Source organism: Aquarana catesbeiana, linkage group LG02 (genome assembly GCF_042186555.1).
Source record: "Aquarana catesbeiana isolate 2022-GZ linkage group LG02, ASM4218655v1, whole genome shotgun sequence".
Taxonomy (NCBI): Eukaryota; Metazoa; Chordata; class Amphibia; order Anura; family Ranidae; genus Aquarana; species Aquarana catesbeiana.
Window position 1 is genome coordinate 46,392,124 of NC_133325.1, and position 22,336 is coordinate 46,414,459.

At 37.0% G+C, this 22,336-nt stretch overlaps 1 protein-coding gene across 10 annotated transcripts in view; it reads right to left on the reverse strand.

Moving 5' to 3' along the window:
- The window catches only part of DLG2 (discs large MAGUK scaffold protein 2), a 2,047,541-nt gene that overhangs the window by 672,360 nt on the left and 1,352,845 nt on the right, over positions 1-22,336 (reverse strand). For all 10 annotated transcript variants that reach the window (XM_073612834.1, XM_073612838.1, XM_073612841.1 and 7 more), the window contains 2 exons: positions 21,544-21,688; positions 16,726-16,867 (listed from right to left, as the gene is read on the reverse strand). In XM_073612834.1, the coding sequence (XP_073468935.1) occupies positions 16,726-16,867; positions 21,544-21,688 (287 nt within the window). The remainder of the gene's footprint in view (positions 1-16,725; positions 16,868-21,543; positions 21,689-22,336) is intronic.

Consider the following 22,336-nt stretch of genomic DNA (forward strand, 5'->3'; position numbering starts at 1 on the left):
AATGTTCTTTAAGATCTACATTTTTACTGGTTTACCTGCCTTCATCATTGAAAGAGACTCTGTCCTTAGATCTTAAGGTTGCAAATAATTGCTCCTTGTAGGGAAGAGAATTATTACTTACCCGCCTTGCCACCCGCACCAACAGTCTTCACTCTCTTGAAGATCTATGGTGGATAAAGAGTCCTCAACATCCGACACTTCCAGGTATGTCGGCTGCCTGGTGTTCCACCATTCTCTGTGGTTCCTCTCTAACATGCTCTTTTGTGTCCTGTTGTGACATTGGGACTGGCAGATGGAAACACTGGTCACAGGGAAGGCCAGGCATCTGACACTACTGGAAGTGTTGGATTCAGAAGATCCTTCAGCCACTCAATAAGAGAGTCTGGATCGATGGAATGAGCAGAAGGATAGGTCAGTACTAATTCTCTTTTATACAGGGAGCAGTTTTTTAACGTTTAAATTTAGTGACAGAGTTTAATCAAATTGAAAGATAATCCAATATATATCTAAATTAGGCCCTGATATATTAAAGACTTGTGTCCCTTATGTTGGGAAGCACAACATGTCTTAAGGTCCGACATTTCTGGACTGTTCCATGAAGGCGGTCTCTGAAGAAGGGTGAGGTGTGCCATTCAGGCACAAAGTGGCATATGTTGGCAATCAACATGTTGACTTCAACCATCTTATCTTCTAAATGGGGCTTCCGTAACATCATGTATCGATACAAGCACACATATGCATTTGTGCTGATGTTCGAATAATTAGGATTTTGCCTAATCTGAGTACCTTTTTCCTAATCAATACACAGCTGTCACATGACCCAGATCTCTCCCAGCCTGTGTGCAGGGAAACATAAGCAGGAGGAGCTTCTAGTCCTCTGCTGCTGGTCACATGTTAAAAAAAAAAACAGCCTTTGGAATACAGAGTACAAATAAATAATTTATATCAATCAACTGTTTTAAATTGTCATACAAATATATATTTGAAATCAAATCTTTATTATTTTTTGGCAATAACATGGCTGTGTCACGCCCCTCCAGCTTGTGTCTTAGAATAAGATGGAGGTGAAGCTTCCATTAATCCACATGTAATATCCCACACCCAATGTGTTTAGCTGGTTAGTAAGCATGGAAGAGGAGGAAGGGAGTAGACTCTCATTTACCACTGTCTATTGTCACATGGGCTGCTCAGATGTGATAGGGAGAAAATGCTTAGCATAGAAACTCACTGAAATCTGAGCATGTGAAGAGTTGCCACCACAGCTGCAAAACCCATAGCTGAATTGGGGGACATGAACAGAAGGGGGAGAGAGAGAGAGCAGCTGGATCAACCAGGTTTTTTTTGGAGCATACAGAAACTGAATCTCATGGTGACTGAGTGAGAATGAACAGCATGTAATACATCATTTATTCATAGTTTTTTTATGATGTGGGTTTAGTGAAACTTATAATCTAGGGGATACAGAGTATTTCATTGTGAGCAGACCAGTGGTGAATGGCTGCCATTTGAGGCTACTGGATCTTAGTGGGCATTCCACCTCCTTCACCACCTGGCACAGAAGGGTTGTTTGATGGCTAGAGCAATTTGTTTCTGGCCCCTCCCCCTATCCTCCCTCAACTCTCGGGGGGGGGGGGGGTGTGATGTTTGTGGACCTGTGAGAGATTAATCCGAGGCCCTAGGCTGCACACATTTGGAGGATTTATTGGAGTGTTTCTCCCGAGAAAGTGAGTCTTTCTATCTTGCGAAACGGGTCGAGAATTTCATCACTATTCCTCATATTTTCCTACGTATATTAGCATGGACAAATCTGGCTCATGCAAGGTTTTTCCAAATTAGTATACAGTAATGTGACGTGTGTACTCTTACTGTTGATATATTATGATACTCATGTTTTGAAATGTGTGAATTATTTCTGTAAACAATAAATATATTTTTATGAAAATACATTTTTTTGTGATGTAACTCACAAAGTCCCTTGGGTTATAAGTAGTTGCGGTGTATATTTTTCAAGAGTACTCATACTCAGGCAATATCCTCCGATACCCAAAACCGATACCTCGAATACCTTCGATACCTCGAATTTCATGTGATTTGAACAGGAATTACGGTACGATTCCTGTCCGAATCGCATACAGTTTCCCGCACTGCTCCTGTATGAACCCAGGTTTGTCATAGTGACTTGACCGAAAGTATCAGTACTTGTACTCGCCGGTTAAAAAAAATGGTATGGGTGCAATTCTAGTATGATCCTAAATTATGGCATAGGGGTGAACAAAGTCACAAAACTTCATTAAAATGGATCCTTCACTACTAAATATAACTCCTCCCATAAAAACAAAAATATTTAATATTCATAATCTCTAAAACTACAATATTCATCTAATGTCAAAATAAAACCATAAATTTAAATTTATAAAGTCTGGATGGGGCTAAACTTCTTTTTTTAAATTTATTTTTATTATCAACTAGAAACAGGAATCTTGTATATTCTTATTCCATTCTGAGCAAGAAGGAAGGAGGGAAAAGAGGGAGAGGAGGAAATAAAATGTATATAAAAAAACAAAAAACATTCACAGTAATAGGACACGTCCCTTTCAAAGTTTAAAAAAGAAGGAATCCTGGTATTTATATAAAAATGCCATAAACAAACATCCCTCTTACTCAGCCTGGAAAACTTATCTCCACTTCTAATAGGATTATCAAAGCCTTCTACCATCTGAATTTTGAAGGAGCATAGGTTCAAATTTTGAATTTAAACAAAATTGAACAACTAAAACATTAATTTTGTAAAATATGCCGACTTATATTTTAAGCATGGCATGTTTGTATTTGAAATGTGAAAATTAAGAATAAATTAGTACTGTGCAATTGACAGTAAAAAATAGTTACGCGACACACATGCATATACAGGCATTCAAAAAAAATCATGACAAATATAATTTTTCCAAACAACGTTGTGCCTTTAATTTGCTTTGATAAAGATACAAACTACAAAATCAAGTAAAAAGTCACATTTAGAACAATTTACAAGTTTTCAGTCCTTCTTTCCAGCTTTGTATTTTTAACACAAATAATTGCGTCAACAAAATAATATGTCTGTATCAAGCACAATTCATAAAATCCTTTATCATCATTTACTGTTGGCACAGGAGCACATTTAAAATATTTATGGATCTTTTTTTTTTTCAATATAACCATGTTTTGCTTCACACAGAAATTTACCATAAATAAAAAAATAAGGGCATAAAAATAAATAATAAAACTGTATCTATTTTGATATATTTTATGATTGAGTTCAAAATGCATATTGGGCTTTGTTATTTTCTGCAAAACTAATCATAAATCACAAAATAATATTCAATATACTATAGATGAAAAATTAAATATGTTATAAATATTGTTTAAATAGTGAATTCTTTTAGAATCTTATGCCGTTAGCTGAAGCGGTTACTGCATATGCATAAAGATGAGTTCAACCATGTACAGGCAAGCAAGACAAACGTTGCCAACCTTTGTGACACTTAAAGGGCAGAATAAGTGCTAGAATCATATATATTTATATATATATATATATATATATATATATATATATATATATAAAACATATATATATATATATATATATATATATATATATAGTGTAGAAACATAAGATGAAAATAATATTAAATACATGGTTTTCATGCAATGATACCACAGATATCATTCCAATTTCTAACTTTAAAATATATGCATAGAAGTATTTAAAAATTACCTAATGCAAATATTTTTTCCATAGCATTATTTAAAAAAAAAAAAAATACTATACCCAGTATTTGATTGTCTATCAATGGCTATTAAGTGATATGACACTTTTAAACACATTCAATGAAATGTTTTATTTGCATAAATTATCTTTTGTTTTTTAATATTAAATAGAAGCACCAACATTTTCCATGAAGGAAAATATTCCATAATATAGTTGCACATTTTAATTACAATAAAAAATAAAAGCAAGAACATTTCATTACCATCTAGAAGTATAAAACATAAAGCTGTGTTAATACACAGGTGGAAGCTTTACTATTGCACCAGTTGATTAAAGATGTTCAAGTATGTTTCGCGCTGCTTTTTTCCTCATTTTATCACAGCAAACAATGATTCACAGTAGTCTTAAATACTCTCAAGTGGTACAATAGGCAAGTTGACATCTGTGTAGCATAAATTGGTACAATTCAAGTTACTATGAATACAGACAAAAACATTTCCACTGTAGACAGAATATAATGATGGCTTATCAAAGGTATTTATCATGCAGCTTTAAACATCATCCTTTATTTTTTATTTTTTTTCTATATAGAAACATTTCTATCATGCAATACACCTGGATACAGTGAACAAGGAAAAAGAAGCAACAAAATTAATGACATGAATATTGTGTAGTGATTCAAAGCTCAGTTTTAGTTTTGCAAAAAAATAAAAAATAAAAAAAAAGGGATAGAGATTTCTTTTCAGTAGCGTTAATTAAAAAAATAGAATAGCTGGTTTGTTTCTTATGTAATGCATGTCGATGTAGAAAATCATATGCAATATGAAATGCTACAATGAGTTTTTTTTTTTCATTTTATTAACCTGTAATTTTTTTTTTTTAATACACTATTATCCACCAAAAAGAAAAAAAAAATATTTTTGTAAATTATAATCTTACTAATATTAATTATCATTGTGTAATTTTTAGTTATTAATTCAACTTGCAAAATAATATAGCAAGAACTCTATGGATTGGGGGCAGGCACGTTCCCTTATATTTTGATGAGAGGGGCACATTATTTTTTTAGGAATATAATTTATGTAACAAAACATTTAACATTAAAAAAAGTAAAGGTTTACAAATAAATGGTTTTCAGAGCTTTATGCTAGAAAGTCAGCTTTTGTCACACATTTTTTGGCACTCAACAAGGTAAAGGCTTGCACCTAAAACTAGGGGAAAGCGAGTGTTAATTATTAGGGGCTAGGATTAAGTGAAGGGGTACACGGTGAAAACTTAAAGGTTCGGATTTAGGATTCATGTTAAGTTCTGGTTTAAGGCTAACATGATGAAAATAGGTTAAGTGTTCAGTTTTAAAAGGCAATTGTTAGGTCAAGGGTTTAGTTTAGGCATTAAGCGAAGGTTAAATGTTTGGGTTACATTTTAAATAACACTATGGGGTTGATTTACTAACGGCAATTAGACTGTGCACTTTGTAAAGTGCAGTTTTACTCTACAAGAGCATTTTCTCCAGAGCTTAGTAAATGAGGTAAAGATTCACCTTGCAAAGAATACCCAATCACGTGCAAGAAAAAAAAACACAGCATTTTTGCTTGAACATGATTGGATGAAGGAAGTCAGCAGAGCTCTCCCTCATTTACTAAGCTCTGGAAATTTGCAAAGTGCACAGTTTGTTTGCCTTTAGTAAATCAACCCCTTAGTATTACCTTTCAAATGGTAATTCCACTTTCATTGAAAATTTGATATAATTTATAAAATTCCAAAACATTTTTTTTTCTAGTTTATCCTTAAGCAAAATTTTTGTTTTAATTTAGCCACGAGCTAAGATTCTCTAAAACGGTCACAAAATGAAAACATGACTTCCTCGTATTTTATATGGTAGGGTGTACAGAACTCCTCCTCCAAAACTTAGTTTCATGCCTGATTGGCATGTTGCTGTTTTAGCACTTTATCATGTGACTAAAACAATAAGCCCCAGCCACTCAGAACTCAGAGATTAGGAAATGCAAGGAATATTTTGCGTGCATATGTAGCTGACCAGGGGAGGGTTGTTCTCTTCTAAGTAAAAGTAAAATTACATTTAAGGGGTTGATATACTAAAAGGCAAATAGGCTGTTGACTTGTCAAGGTAATTTCCACATTGCACCCCTTGAATTCAGTTTAATTTCCACACATTCAGTTGCACCCCTTGAACCCCTGAAGAAGCTCAACATGTGAAACCCGTTGGGATAGACACCTCCCACATTCTATATGATATATTAGGTTCTGGTACTAGTAGTATCCTCTGTTATTGTACTATTACACTTGGAGAAGGTGTTTTTTTTTTTTTTTTGCCAAACTTTATGGTATTCATCTAAATATGTTTTATCAGACAGATGACTGCCTTAGATTTTGATATATGGCCATATGAGACACTTTATAGACTAGATAGTATGTTCTACGTTAAGGGCTATTTACCTATGAAATGTATGAAACAGAACCTCTTTACTGTTAGTTTCCAGTTGGTTTTCCTTATTAGTTTTACTTTTATTTACCAGGGAATTAAACGTAAGGTCTTACGCATGGCACATTCCTCTTTTAATATTCCTGATTGACTATGCAGTTATTGCACATCATTTTTTGTCTTGCTGATTACATTGTTTTTATGTACTGTACGCCTATTTGTTTGTACTTTGTAATGCCTTATGTTTCTGCTCAATAAAATTTTTTTTTTTGTTGATTAAAAAAAAAAAAAAAATATATATATATATATATATATATATATATATATATATATATATATATATATATATATATATATATATATATATATATATATATATATATATATATATATATATGTTTTTATCTTGGGTTCACTAATCCATTTTTTTTTATGTTTCTTATAATAAAATTCATAGTTTTTATATGTGTTGTTTCCTGTGAGTGAAACTAGATGCACCTTAAAAGTCCCATTTACTCAACTTTTTCTTTTTATATTTAGGGTATTGCCTATCATTCTTTACATATTAATTGATTGAAACTAATAAAATGTTAGCATATTCTTCACATAGCGCAATGTAGGAGTGATTTAAAACAAAAAAAAATTACACATGGCTACCTAAAAGGTATAGGTTTCAAGTTTTTACAATTTTCGATATTTCGATATTTTTAAATGGAAGAACAATGGACTTGCATCCCTAAACAATACAAATTGCTAACGTTTAATTTATTCTGTGTTCTACCCCTCACCTGCAACACATACCTTTCCTTCACTACCCCCATCACTTCGCTCAGCTGCCCTGTGTAAACTGGTCACATAACTTACACAGTGCTCTAGATCAGGGGTCCCAAACTGGCCGCCCTCCAGCTGTTGCGAAACTACAAGTCCCATCATCCCTCTGCCTGTGGGAGTCATTCTTGTAACCGTCAGCCTTGCAATGCCTCATGAGACTTGTAGTTTTGCAACAGCTGGAGGGCCACAAGTTTGGGACTCCTGCTCTAGATGCTCTCCATGTCCCCGCATTAGTACTTTTTGATTGGTCCACTTCAGTTACAAAAATTGAGTCATCCAGGAATGTTAGATACCAACAGTGACCATAGCTCTGAGGGAGAGTAAAGATTAGAGTTTCAGCCCTCTGGCCTGGTAAGTATTTGTAAGTCTTCTTTACAGGCTTAGTATTAAAAAAATAATGTTTCTGTTACAGGATGCTGCTAGGTTCTTTATTTATTAAAGCGAAACTTCACTTAGGCTCCATTCACACCTAGGCGGTTTTGGGCGTTTTTCTGCTCTAAGGCTCAGCTCTAAAAACGCCCAAAAAACACACAATAAGACAAATCCCATTCATTTCAATGGCTTCTGTTCACATCTGAGAGTTCTGTCGCCAAAACCAAAACGCCCATCACTCAACAAAGTAAAGGAGCTTCTTTTTTGGCAGATTATAGGCATTTTAATTCTTTTACATTGGTGACCTTTTAACCTTGAAAACGCCTGTACAAAAACGCTGCAAAAACTCTTCAAAAACGCCCGAAAAAACGCCGGGAAAAATGCCTAAAAAATGCTCGTACAACAGCAACACCTAGGTGTGAATGCGACCTTACAAAAGGAAGTTCCGCTGATCTACCCCCCCCCCCCCCCCCCCCCGCCTGTATCAGGTTGTTTTTTTTTTTTTTAGGGAGTGGGTACCTATTTCTTGGCAGGTACCCACTCTCACTCTTGTGTCTTTCTCTCCTAGGTGAGCAGAGCGTATGTTTAGTCCTCTCCCAGGAGATAAGTTCGCCTGTCCCAGGAGACTGCGGGACCATTCATTAAGTGCGTATGCAACAGGGAGCTGGCTGTGAAGCATTAGAAAGTCCTGCCCAGCTTCCCACAGTCAAGATGGTGGCTCTGTGGACAGGAAGCTTGCCAAAAAACCAGCCCGGGTGAAGACAGCACTGGATCTCTGTGATGATAAGTGTCTGCATATTAAACATCAGCAGCTACAGTTTTTGCCCCCTGCTTGTATCGGATTGTTTATTTTTAGGGAGTGGGTACCTATTTCTTGGCAGGTACCCACTCTCACTCTTGTGTCTTTCTCTCCTAGATGAGCAGAGCGGATGTTTGGTCCTCTCCCAGGAGACTGCAGGACCATTCATCAAGTGCGTATGCAACAGGGAGCTGGTTGTGAAGAATTAGGAAGTCCTGCCCAGCTTCCCACAGGCAAGATGGCAGCTCCGTGGACCCAAAGTTTGCCGAAAAACCATTCCAGGTTTAGACAGCACTGGATCCCTGGGATGGTAAGTGTCTGCATATTAAACATCAGCAGCTACAGTTTTTGCCCCCGACTGTATCAGATTTTTTTTTTTTTTTAGGAAGTGGGTACCTATTTCTTGGCAGGTACCCACTCTCACTCTTGTGTCTTTCTCTCCTAGATGAGCAGAGCGGATGTTTGGTCCTCTCCCAGGAGACTGCAGGACCATTCATCAAGTGCGTATGCAACAGGGAGCTGGTTGTGAAGAATTAGGAAGTCCTGCCCAGCTTCCCACAGTCAAGATGGCGGCTCCGTGGACCCAAAGTTTGCCGAAAAACCAGTCCAGGTTTAGACAGCACTGGATCCCTGGGATGGTAAGTGTCTGCATATTAAACATCAGCAGCTACAGTTTTTGCCCCCGACTGTATCAGATTTTTTTTTTTTTTTAGGAAGTGGGTACCTATTTCTTGGCAGGTACCCACTCTCACTCTTGTGTTTTTCTCTCCTAGATGAGCAGAGCGGATGTTTGGTCCTCTCCCAGGAGACTGCAGGACCATTCATCAAGTGCCTATGCAACGGGGAGCTGGCTGTGAAGCATTAGGAAGTCCCGCCCAGCTTCCCACAGTCAAGATGGCGGCTCCATAGACTCGAAGCTTGCCAAAAAACCAGCCCAGGTAAAGACAGCACTGGATCCCTGTGATGATAAGTGTCTGCATATTAAACATCAGCAGGTACAATTTTTGCCCCCTGCCTGTATCGGAATGTTTTTTTTTAGGGAGTGGGTACCTATTTCTTGGCAGGTACCCACTCTCACTCTTGTGTCTTTCTCTCCTAGGTGAGCTGAGCGGATGTTTGGTCCTCTCCCAGGAGATAAGTTCACCTGTCCCAGGAGACTGCAGGACCATTCATCAAGTGCATATGCAACAGGGAGCTGGCTGTGAAGCCCAGCTTCCCACAGTGAAGATGGCAGCTCCGTGGAGCCGAAGCTTGCTGAAAAACCAGCCCGGGTGAAGACAGCACTGGATCCCTGTGATGATAAGTGTCTGCATATTAAACATTAACAGCTACAGTTTTTGTAGCTGCTGACTTTTACATTTTTTTTTTTTTCTCTGAAGTTCCTTTTTAACTAGAAGCAAAGCACAAAATAAGTGTACTGAATTGTAATCGTTTTTTAACTCCTAAACTACTTACAAATGTATTCAAATATATATTAAAAAAAACTAAAGAAAGAATGTATAAATTCTTTTACTTCAGTCTAGTTATGAAATGTATTGTCTCATATTTTTTTTTTTTGGTAATATATATCATCCTAAAATATATCACCATATATATTACAATTGTTTTTTTAAATATTAGGGCTGATTTACTGAAGAGGTAATTTTCACTTTTAATGGTTAAATGGTTAAAGGTAAAGTTAAAGAAAAGGTAAAAGAAAAAAATATATATATATATTTTTATAGAATTCAAATGTAAAAAAAAAAAAAAAAAAAAGAAAACAAAGTAAATAATCAAGTATACTAAAAATGATTTTAGAACATTTCTTTATGAATCATGCTAACACCACATATTTATTAAGATATCAAAGAATCGTTTACACATAAGTGAATGTCATAAAACACAATTTCACAAAGGAGAAATTTGCAGCTCGAATATACTTGCCTTCTTAGCATCACATTGTGCTTATAGAAATGCACTTCTGGCTAATATTGTAGAACAAAATAATTAAAATGCAAAACTATTAGCTAAGTTATCGTGCTCATGTGTTTTTTTTTTTTTTTTTTTACAGTTTGTGTCATATTACAGTTTTACATAAATCTAAAAAAATGTAAACAGATGCCTTAAAACTTATTAGGATATTAATTATGCCTTTTTGTATAGGGAGTCTCCATAATATTCCTGATGGTATGAGTATGAGCAGCCAGGGGGGTGTTTTTTGTTTTTTTTTATTAACTCAAAATGCAAATCAGAGAAAGACGACAAGAATGGACAACCACATCAATGGAAATTGAGGTAAAGTCAACAAAGCAATGCAAATGCATTGTGGGTGAATTTAAAATCTGCAGGCCATCCCGATTCTTCATAGCATACAACTCAACAAACATGGTTTTAGTAGAAATGGTATAGAATCCAAGATTTGGAAGTGCATGGTTACATCAAGCCCTGTCCGTTGATGAGTCTCCTTGTGGGTCTTTGATTTAAAATCTACTACCAAAAAAATAACAATGTATCACAGGAGCATGATAATTAATAGCAAAGCACATAGTAAAATACATTGAGCTTTTTAGATGATTAAAAAAACACCTTTTTTTCAGTAGCAAATTTGTGAAAATTTGGGACCGTAAACTATTTCACGAGCCACTTAAGAAATTGATCGATTTAGTCACTTAACAATTATTGATCTTCCTAAAGTTTACATATATAATATACACTATACTACCAAAAGTATTGGGACGCCTGCTTTTACATGCACTTTAATGGCATCCCAGTCTTAGTCCATAGTGTTCAATATTGCGTTGGTCCACCCTTTGCAGCTTTACAGCTTTACAGCTTCAGCTCTTCTGGGAAGGCCGTCCACAAGGTTTAGGAGTGTGTCTATGGGAGTGTTTGACAATTTTTCTAGAAGACCATTTGTGAGGTGAGGCACTGATGTTGGACAAGAAGACCTGGCTCGCAGTCTCCGCTCTAATTCATCCCAAAGGTGTTCTATCGGGTTGAGGTCAGAACTCCATGCAGGCCAGTCAAGTTTCTACACTCCAAACTCATTCATGTCTTTATGGACCTTGCTTGGTGCACTGGTGCACAGTCATGTTGGAACAGGAAGAGGTCATTCCCGAACTGTTTCCACAAAGTTGGGAGCGTGAAATTGTCCAAAATGTCTTGGTATGCTGACGCTTTAGGAGTTCCCTCCACTTCAACTAAGGAGCCAAGCCCAACCCCTGAAAAACAACCCCACACCATAATCCCCCCTCTACCAAATGATTTGGAACAGGGCACAAAACAAGGTCCAGAAAGACATGGGTGAGCGAGTTTTGGGTGGAGGAGCTTGACTGGCTTGCCCAGAGTCCTGATCTCAACCTAATAGAACACCTTTGGAATGAATTAGAGCACAGACTGTGAGCCAGGCCTTCTCATCCAACATGAGTGCCTGACCTCACAAATGCGCTTCTGGAAGTCTCATAGACACACTCCTAAACCTTGTGGACAGCCTTCCCAGAAGAGTTGAAGCTGTTATAGCTGCAAAGAGTGGGCCAACTCAATATTGAACCCTATGGGCTAAGACTGAGACTCCATTAAAGTTCATGTGCATGTAAAGGCAGGCGTCCCCATTGGTAATATAGTGTATATCTACTTTCTTTTTAATGAATAAAACCATGGGCTGAGTTATTAAAGGAACAATGTTTATGCTGGCCTGCTGAATTCAAATTCCAAATCTGGTTCAGGCTTTTTTTTTGTTTTAAGTTTAATCCCAAAACTTTTACTTTTAGCTTTGGATAAGGTAGAAAAGAGTTGGAACCATTGTTTTTACTGCTGTCTATGCTGCTCTCTATTCATCCTGTGGCTTTTGTTACTGTGACTAGAAGTGACAGCAAATCCAAAATGTCACCAGAACAGGTTTAGAGGGGAAACCTTCCATTGGGGGGGGGGGGGGGTTTACAATAACAATTGTGCAAGAGAGGACTTCCCTACTTTTGGAGAGATTTCCTCTCACTTCCTGTTGCATTTCTGAGACAGGAAGTGAAGGGAAATCTTCCCAATGGGACACATGTGGGGTCCTATGTATTTTACTGATACAATAATGAAAAAGCAGTTTTGGCTTTACATCATTTTAAAATTACCTAAATCTGACTAAATGCCTGAAATAAATGCCAGACAGTGTATCTGTTTACATTAAATAGACCCACATATACCTTTGGAATGTAATTTTGAACTTACTTAGTTTAAAAAAACTTTTTTTTTTAAACTAGGCTATATTTAATACTGCTATAGAAAAAAATCTAAAAAATGTTTTTTTCCTTAATTGTAGCCATATCTTGAATCATAAGCCTGCAACATTTGGCAAAGTCAACAATGTGTTTTACCTAAAAAAATCTGCATCATTATGTTACAGTTTGGAAATATTTCGATAATTTTTCTCAAGACAGCCTTGACATCACAAGGAGGAAGTTAAATTTTGGGACCAAGTTTACTTCAGTGGTGTACAAAATGAAAACTGGTCTATTTTGCCCACTATCACTTCAAAAAGAAACCTGGTGGTCATTTTGTAAGAGAGCATCTACATTTACCGTTAGTAAAATAGGAAGGATAGGTCAAGGCAGTGTAGTATATTATTTTTTTAAATTAAGTCACTCAAAAGTTAAATGAAAAGGGCAGATTAAAATATGAAATGAGCATGTCTCCTAATAAACATACAATATCTATTGAGTGGATTCAGGTAATAGATACAGATTATACTGTGCTTGATGTCAACCAAACAGAACATTATCCACCAGTTTCATTACCATCGAAAAGTCAAATTTCCCAATTGGTTGCCAAGATTATTCACACAGTCATTCTGTGAACTCCAAACTCTAAACTCCGAACTGTTGACATTAACACCAATTTGCGTTTAATTCGTAATTAAATTACCCACAGAGAAGGAACAGTTCATGTGAGTTTAAGGTAGCAGACAATCGCAACAGAACTCTGATGCATGTGACACATAGCTTAGTCCAAGTAGTGGAAGAAATCCAACGGTGGATGGTAGTTGCCCTTAAAAAGGTTTCCATGTTGGGCTACACACAATGATTCACCCAGTAGGCAAAACATTTTAAAAAAACATTAGGATAAGGTCATCATAGCTTAAATTTAGTTCAGGCACCTAGGCCAGATGGTTGTCAAAACATGTTGTGTTTCTCTAAGGAAAGCCTCTTACCAAATCTATTCTTCAACTTTTTATTGAGAAAACTGAGTACTGTACGTGATACTTTTTTTATTTGCACTAACATATAATTTTTCATGGAGGAGCTTTCAGGGTGTGTCCCCTTCTTCAAGGTCCAAGCAGTACCGCTTCGACCTTGAAGAAGGGGACACACCCCGAAAGCTCCTCCATGAAAAATTATATGTTAGTGCAAATAAAAAAAGTATCACGGACAGTAATCAATTTTCTCTGTCACAATTGCACTAATACGGCTACAATCACCTCAACTTTTTATTGGAAGCCGATGTTGGAGCCCTGCTTGTAAAACTCACATGTAAAGCCTTGATTGTTAGTGACACCTTGATGTCATACTACTTGCTACCTGTTGCTGTGTTTATGTGACCATTAATTCTAAAAAGCACAAGGAGGAGACTAGCAGAGGAATTTCATGTCAGGACAAATGTAACTACAGTGCCTTGAAAAAGTGTTCATGCCTCTTGAAATTTTCCACATTTTGTCATGTTACAACCAAAAACTTAAATGTATTTTATTGGGATTTTATGTGATAGACCAACGCAAAGTGGCACATAATTGTGATGTGGAAGGAAAATTATAAATTGCTTTCAACATTTTTTACAAATACATATCTGAAAAGTGTGGTGTGCCTTTGTATTCAACCACCTTTACTCTGATACCCCTAACTAAAATCTAGTGGAACCAATTTCCTTCAGAAGTCACCTAACTAGCCCCCCCTGAGACTTTGTAGAACCACCTTTCACTGCAATTATAGCTGCAAGTCCTTTTTTGGGGATGTCTCTACCAGCTTAGCGCATCTAGAGAGTCACATTTTTGCCCATTCTTCTTTTCAAAATAGCTCAAGCTCTGTCAGATTGGATGGAGAGCGGCAATTTTCAAGTCTTGCCACAGATTCTCAATTGGATTTAAGTCTGGACTTTGACTGGGCCATTCTAACACATGAATATGCTTTGATCTAATCCATTCCATTGTAGCTCTGGCTGTATGTTTAGGGTCGTTGTCCTGCTGGAAGGTGAACCTCTGCCCCAGTCTCAAGTCTTTTGCAGACTCTAACAGGTTTTCTTCTAAGATTGCCCTGCATTTGGCTCCATCCATTTCCCATCAACTCTGACCAGCTTCCCTGTCCCAGGTGAAGAAAAGCATCCCCACAACATGATGCTACCACCACCATGTTTCACAGTGGGGATGGTGTGTTCAGGGTGATGTGCAGTGTTAGGTTTCTGCCACACATAGCATTTTGCTTTTAGGCCAAAAAGTAAAATTTTATTCTCATCTGACCAGAGCACCTTCTTCCACATGTTTGCTGTGTCCTTAGAATGCCTACTCGCAAACTGCAAACGGGACTTATTATGGCTTTCTTTCAACAATGTCTTTCTTCTTGCCACTCTTCCATAAAGGCCAGATTTGTGGAGTGTACAACTAATAGTTGTCCTGTGGACAGATTCTCCCACCTGAGCTGTGGATCTCTGCAGCTCCTCCAGAGTTACCATGGGCCTATTGGCTGCTTCTCTGATTAATGCTCTCCTTGCCCGGCCTGTCAGTTTAGGTGGACGGCCATGTCTTGGTAGGTTTCCATATTTATTTGTAAAAAATTTTGAAAACAATTTATCATTTTCTTTCCACTTCACAATTATGTGCCACTTTGTGTTGGTCTATCACATAAAATCCCAATAAAAAACATTTACGTTTTTGGTTGTAACAGGACAAAATGTGGAAAATTTTAAAGGGGTATCAATGCTTTTTTGAAGCACTGTAAACAGTAATTTTGTACACACAGGCTATATCCATGACCCTATGTTCAATAAAAAAAACTAATATTTTGGGTATAGATTTTTTAGGTTATTTTAGGTTATTTAACATATTTGATATTTCCTGAGCTTAACAATACTTTACACATTTTCATTTCCAACTTTTATGGTAAATTACATAAAAAATATTCTTTTTAAATGACTGACAGAGGTTGAAAACTGATGCCTCCTGCCTTGTTTGGTCCTCAAGGCCTTGAGATACAACATGTTTGTGGACCTTTTTCATCCATCATTTGGGTGTTTTCACACAAGATTCGCTCAGCTTACACCATACATTCTATTTTTTTTTTCTAATTTCAACTGGATTCAGTTGGGTAAAAGTCATGTGAATCTTGAGTGAAAACATGTATAAATAGCCCTTTTGTGTTTATGATTGAAGTTTTGTTGGGCAAAGTTAATGCACATTTTGCAAGTCTGGAGGTTGCCAATAACAGCCTGTGTTAATCAACCAATCCTGTTATATTGGTATTCAAAAAATACAGTATATACAAAGTTTTGATTGGTTGCAATTGCCAACAACGTTAATTTCTATTTTAATAAGTCTCCTTATTTCTCTGAACTACATTTGGAAGGGCCCATGTGATTAGAGATTGTGAAGAAAATGGCTCCATTATCTTATGTAACCATGAAAAAAATCTGAAACATTTTCCATATGATAGACCGAGAATATTGGACAATAGTGAGGTCCTCTGTTAGGTTACATCATTTAAATATTTGTTCCCCAAGCATCCTGCAGGTAGCAATATGTTTCCCAAAGATTTTTTTATACCGGGGTTTATCAGAGCTCATCAACTTTTTCTGCTGTTTAAATCTCAAAAAAATAAAAGGCCATAGCCTTGGATACTAAATGACAGAATGTTCAATACATGCTAAAGATTTTTGTTTAGCATAAGCCAGGGGTGGACAAATGAAAGCCAATCTCATAAGCAGACCAATCAAACCTGTGAACCAGCAGATGCTTTAGAAACCAGGAAACAATCTTAAATCGGCAAAACAAAAGGCTTAAAAAACAAGTTGGTTCCCAGGTACAATTTTTGTAAAGGTGAAGTCCAGGTGAACATCTAAAAACATATATGGGAGCTGTTTTATTTGCCAAAAGGTATGTGTATTTCTCTCCATACAGTTCTTACACACGTGCCTGGAGTTCAGCCAGGAGCCTTGGCTATCTAGCTTCTGGTTTTCGTCAAGCCCTGGTACAACTTATGCTAACATATTCCTTGGACCAGCCAAGACCTTGAAATTAATTGACCCATCGTTTCTTCGGAAGTAATGGAGAAAGCCAGAGTAATGTTCCTAAGTTTATTTAAGTAAGTTACAGTGCATCCCAAAAATATATAAAGCACACACAGTACTGTAAAGCTTGTAGGACATTCAGCAATTCCTCAAAGTCCACAGCAAAAAAAAAAAACCAAAACAAAACATTACAATGTCAATGGCAGTCTAAGGAGGCGTCCTCCCCACACAGTGATACTGACGCTACAAGGCAGCTTGTGTTAAAAATAAAAGATATGTAAGACGTTTTCTGACCTGGTGTAGTCATCCTCCACAAGCATGTGCTTTGGGATAGGGGAATATCTTCCTGGAGAGATTGGCGTCAGAGGACTCTTGTATTCCAGTGTGCCATTGTTAGCGCTGCTGAGGATGTGACTTTCCAGAGGAGGAGAATATGCTGGTGATGAATGAAAACGGTATGTTATCTTAGGGCTCGTATGAAAAAATGGATGTAGAAATAGATATTTATTTTTCAATATTAAGTGCATACATGCTAAGTAGAATGTATTGTAGCACTTTTAGGTATTTATTACCTCTAATGCCGCGTACACACGATCGGGTTTTCTGACAGGAAATGTTGGATGTGAGCTTGTTGGCGGTAATTCCGACTGTGTGTATGCAAGCCAAGTTGGAGCCAAGACCCTTCAAACAAAATTCCACGGTTTTGTTGTTGGTCCGATCGTGTGTTACGGGGCTTTACAGAGATCACAGTAAGGATTTTTTTTTAAAGTGATACTGTTGCTCGTTATTATGTCAGGAATCGATTCATGTTGACTGAGAGTTCCACATAAAGGCGTTTCCCCTACTTACCAGTAATGTCAAATTTCCAGGTCTTTCTCGGGTGGCAGGTTTACATGGACCATTAGTGATGGAAAATATGATGCAGCTTGGAAATAGACATGTACGTTTCGTTCCAAATTCGTTTTTTAATGAATTTCGACAAATTTATTAAATCAGAAATATCCGAATGAACAAAAACCAGTTTAACAAATTTTTCCGAATATTCGTCAATTGCAAAATTCGTAAATTCATAAATTTGAAAATCCAGAAACCCGAAAATTTGAAAATCTGAAATAATAACTAACTAATAATAACTTAACTAGTACGTTTTTTTTGTTTTGTTTTTTTCGTTTTTCGGGTCATTCATTACGATCGCATTTCGTAAATTTGAAAATTAGTAAGTTCAAAAATTCGTAAGTTTGTAAATCCGAAAATCCAGAAATGAGAAAGAAAATCCGTAAATTCGAAAGAACGAAAATCTGAAAATTCGAAATAATAACTAACTAATAATAACTAACTATTAAATTATAGGTATTGGAATTTTGTTTCAAATGTGGCTGTTAGTGAACATAACGAATACAAATTTATCCGAAGTTACAAATTATCTGAAATAACAAATGCCATATCTAAACTAACGGAACTTAACAAATTAATAATAATAAATAACAATAATAACAATAATAATAATAATAATAATAATAATAATAATAAACTTTTTATTATTATTATTATTTATTAATAATTTGTTTCATTCCATTTGTTTAGAAGCGGCATTTGTTATTTTGGATAATTCGTAACTTCGGATAAATTTGTATTCGTTACGTTCACTAACAGACAAATTTGAAAGAAAATTCCAATACCTATAATTTAATAGTTAGTTATTATTATTTAGTTATTATTTAGAATTTTTGGATTTTCGCTCTTTCGAATTTACAGATTTTCTTTCTCATTTTTGGATTTTCAAATTTACAAATTTACGAATTTTTGAATTTATTAATTATCGAATTTACAAAATTTTGAATTTACGAATTTACGAATTGCAATCATAATGAATGACCCGAAAAACGAAAAAAAAAAAAAACTAATGAAACTAAAATGAACACATTTTTCGGCAGTGCACATGTCTACTTAGAAAGTTCATTAGCTAGTTATTATTTGGAATTTTCAGATTTTAGTTCTTTCGAATTTATGGATTTTCCTTCTCATTTTCGGATTTTCGAATTTACAAATTTATGAATTTTCTAATTTTTACGAATTCACAAATTTTCAAATTTACAAATTTATGAATTGCGATCATAACGAATGACCCGAAAAACAAAGAAAAAAAAACTAAAACGAACAATTTTTTTTGGCAGTGCACATGTCTACATGGTTAGTTAATTTGGTTTTATTTTCAAATGTACATACAGTCAATTGTTTTTGTCCAGCCCTTCCTGTCTTACCAATAAGTACTTACCTTTGTACCTTTGTTTTCACTGCAGCAGAAAATACAATGATTGTGTGGATTTGCCATTTAATTGTGCAGGATCCTTTCCTTGGATACTAAATCTTAAGAATGGCAGTTGAAGGACATATATTACTTTGTTTTCACAGCTCACCACTATTTTGAACATATATATTCATATATGTAGGTCATTAAAGTAAACTTCTTACAAGCTTGCTTAGATTGGACACACTAGAAACCTTCAGTTGCCATTGTGCTCTGCTGGGCACCTTTAAATACTTGAGCTCCGGAATGTTTTACCCCTTTCATGACCAGAGCATTTTTTTGCTATTCAGCACTGCGCTGCTTTACCTGTCAATTGTACAGTCATGCAACATTGTACGCAAATTAAATTGATATAATTTTTTTCACACAAATAGAGCTTTATTTTGGTGGTATTTGATCACCACTGTTTTATTTTATTTTTTATTATATTAACGAAAACAAGACTATTTTTTTTTTTTTAAACATACGGTATTGTCTATTTTCTGTTCTAAAACATATCCAATAAAAAAAAAAATGCCTTCATAAATTCTTCATAAATTTAGGCCAAAATGTATTCTTCTACGTCTGTGTGTATATTAATTGGTTTGTTCGAAAGTTATGGTGTCTACATTCTATGGTAATGGCTGTGATCAGCGACTTATAGTGAGACTGTGATAGGGTGGCGGACAATCAGGCACTAACAGACACTAGCTGGGAAGGTCACTAGCTGACACTGATGTTGTTAGTGACACTAATGTGACAGACCTAGCCAGAACAGGGGCTTTTGGAGAGAACTGGGAAACCTTTGTTTCATCCCCCCGTGTCCCTCTTATGTCTAAGTCACCCTGTGTCTATTAGGGGCACAGGGTGACCAAGCAAATGGGGCAGTAATATTAATTCACACTATCGCCCAGGAAATATACAAAGACTATTTCTGGTTTGTTTGATTCTGAACTATACATGTTAATGGAAAGAGTTGATCACATTGGCCTCTGTACAATGTAGAAGAAGGATAGTCTTCTACTGGTGGTGTCCTGCTATTGTGTGAAGGTGTTCTGAGTCACCTAGGCTGGTAAAATGATTAGTTAGCTCATGTTAATTTATGTTTCTCGTTACAGTTGTATTCTTAGGGTAATATGATCAGGAGGGGGGACCCCCTCCTCAAGTGTACAAAAGTATGTATTCTTGTTCTAATGAACAGTTCTATTTCTGGTGTACTCCAAAACTGGTGTTGCCTGGTTCTTGGGGTTACTATAGCCAGATCCATTGGTCTCGTGTTCCAGGACTTGGGAAGCGGTATAATGACTGAAGCACTCAAGCAGAGTGTGGGACGGTCCGTCACAACTAATACAGTGACCAGTGAAAAATACTGGACACTGACATTGTACTAATGACTCTGGCTGGGAAAGGGGTTAACATCTAGGGGCAATCAAGGGTTTAATAGTGTGGCCAACAAATGTCAGATCAGATGGCTGTTCACAGTACACAGAGTTCTGTGTGTTTTTACACACAGAACTCTCTGTGTGATTGGAAACAGTTGATCAGCTGACTTCAGTCAAAATCATTGGCTGAAAGCATCTCCCAAACTCGTGCTGTGTCCAATCACAGCATGGGTTGGTAGGGGGAGCCCACCTCAAACCCGGAAGCAAGCCATCGACGTACAGGTGCATTGTCCAGCCTGCCTGTGCCGCCCCCTTCCGCAGTACAACCACAGTAAGGAGGGGGGGGGGTTGGGGCAGCAAAAGTTGAGATGAAATCTGCAGCAACTGTGTGATGATATCATGTCACTATGGACCAGTGGGTGCCCAGCCACCGCTTCTGCTTGGGCCGCCTAGGTTACTCCTCTTCTCCCTCTCCCTCCCTGCAATCTTTTGGGACATGTCACAGGTCCCAGAAGATTGCCCGGCCATTCAGGACACGCAGCATGACTCGCGCATGCACAGTGTGCACCCGCCTGTGAAGCCGCAAGCTGTCACAGGTCACAGTCACAGGTGGTTGCCCACACTTGCAATGCCAGCGCCCGAGAGGCGAGGAAGAAAAGCCAAGCTTCTGGGGGCCACATCGCTGGACCGTGGCACAGGGGAGTGGCTGTTTATTAAAAGTCAGCAGCAACTAAACTTTTTGCAGCTGCTGACTTTAATAAGCAGAAAAACGAGTGGAACTCCGCTTTAACACTTACAGGTCTTGTCACCCCCCCTCCACACCTGTGACTGGCCAGTAAAGGAAAAGCAGAAGACTGATGAGCTCAATTCTCTCCTGTTCTACTCTGTCCTCCCATCAGCCTGTTCCCTGTTTGCTCCTTGTGCTGCTTCTCCCTCTTCCCCCTCTTCCCCTTTCTTTGGGTTGGTCCCAAATCTTATTCAGTTACTTATACAGCTTGCATTTGACAAAATACATTTAGCCCTGGTTCACACTAACAGCGGGAATTAAATTGTGCGAGTTCAGCTGAACGCAGACAATTTCATTCCCGCATGTCAGTCCTGACTTGGGGGGGGGGTGATTTCAAAGACATCAATGCGGGTTTCTGCACAGATGTCTATTGAAATCGCACCCCGAAGTCGCCAAAAATAGTACAGAAACTACTTTTGAGAATCGGTGCGGCGCCGCAGATGCGGCGTCGCACCAATTCGGATGGTGCCATTGCCGGAAATAGCCGCCAATTTGGTATGCAATTTGACATGTCAAATCGCATGCCAAATCGCTGCAATGTGAACCTGGGCCTAATGATGGATTAATGAATACATGGTGGCATGAATTTGTGTCATAAAGCCTAACTAACCGATTTGTCTAAATAAAAGGTTTATTACATTCCACAAAGTACTTACAATGAGTGATATCTGGAGGTCCGTAAGGATCCGTCATATATATTGTTGTGGGTTTCCCTACTTTTATGTAAACTACATCTGACGTGTTCTTCAGAATGGCTACAGCTTCTTCATGTGTCACTTCTTCTAAACTGTAATTATTAACCTTAAGGAAAAAAAAAGAAATACATTTGTTGAATGATTAGGTCTCTGCATGTTTCTACAACCAGTTACATCCAGCAAATTTGCATCTTGAACAGGTGCGAGACATCATTTTTAAACTTTTATGGTGGGCATAAACATAATAACAAACACTTGATGGACATTAGATGGTTTATAATGATCTTGCACTTGAAAACCATCATTTGATACAACAAAAAAAAACTTGGTTGAAGTTTCTTTGACTCTTTTGCTAGTAACAATTATTTTTTGAGAAACCTGTCCATTTTGTGCATTCAAATTCTGAAGGAATCCTTTTATTGCACTGATTACGAAGAGATTCCTTAGCCCTGTGAAAGCTCCACAGAGGGAGGAAGGTGAGTATGAATATCTGGGGACGGGAGCATTTAAGTTAGTCGTGCGGGCATAAAGTACACCTTTTATAAAATTTTGAATTGAATTAGCCTATCTCTCGCAGAGACAAGGTGGACAATGGCCTACTCATTGAGTCATCCCTAAGTAAATCTTCCAGGGATGAAGTATAGAAAGCCACCGTCGAATTCTCAAATTGGGAGTCAAAAGCATGTCTAAGTTGCAGAAATCTAAACAGAAATTAATTTGGCAAGTCATACAATAGTTTCAACTCGTAAAAGGT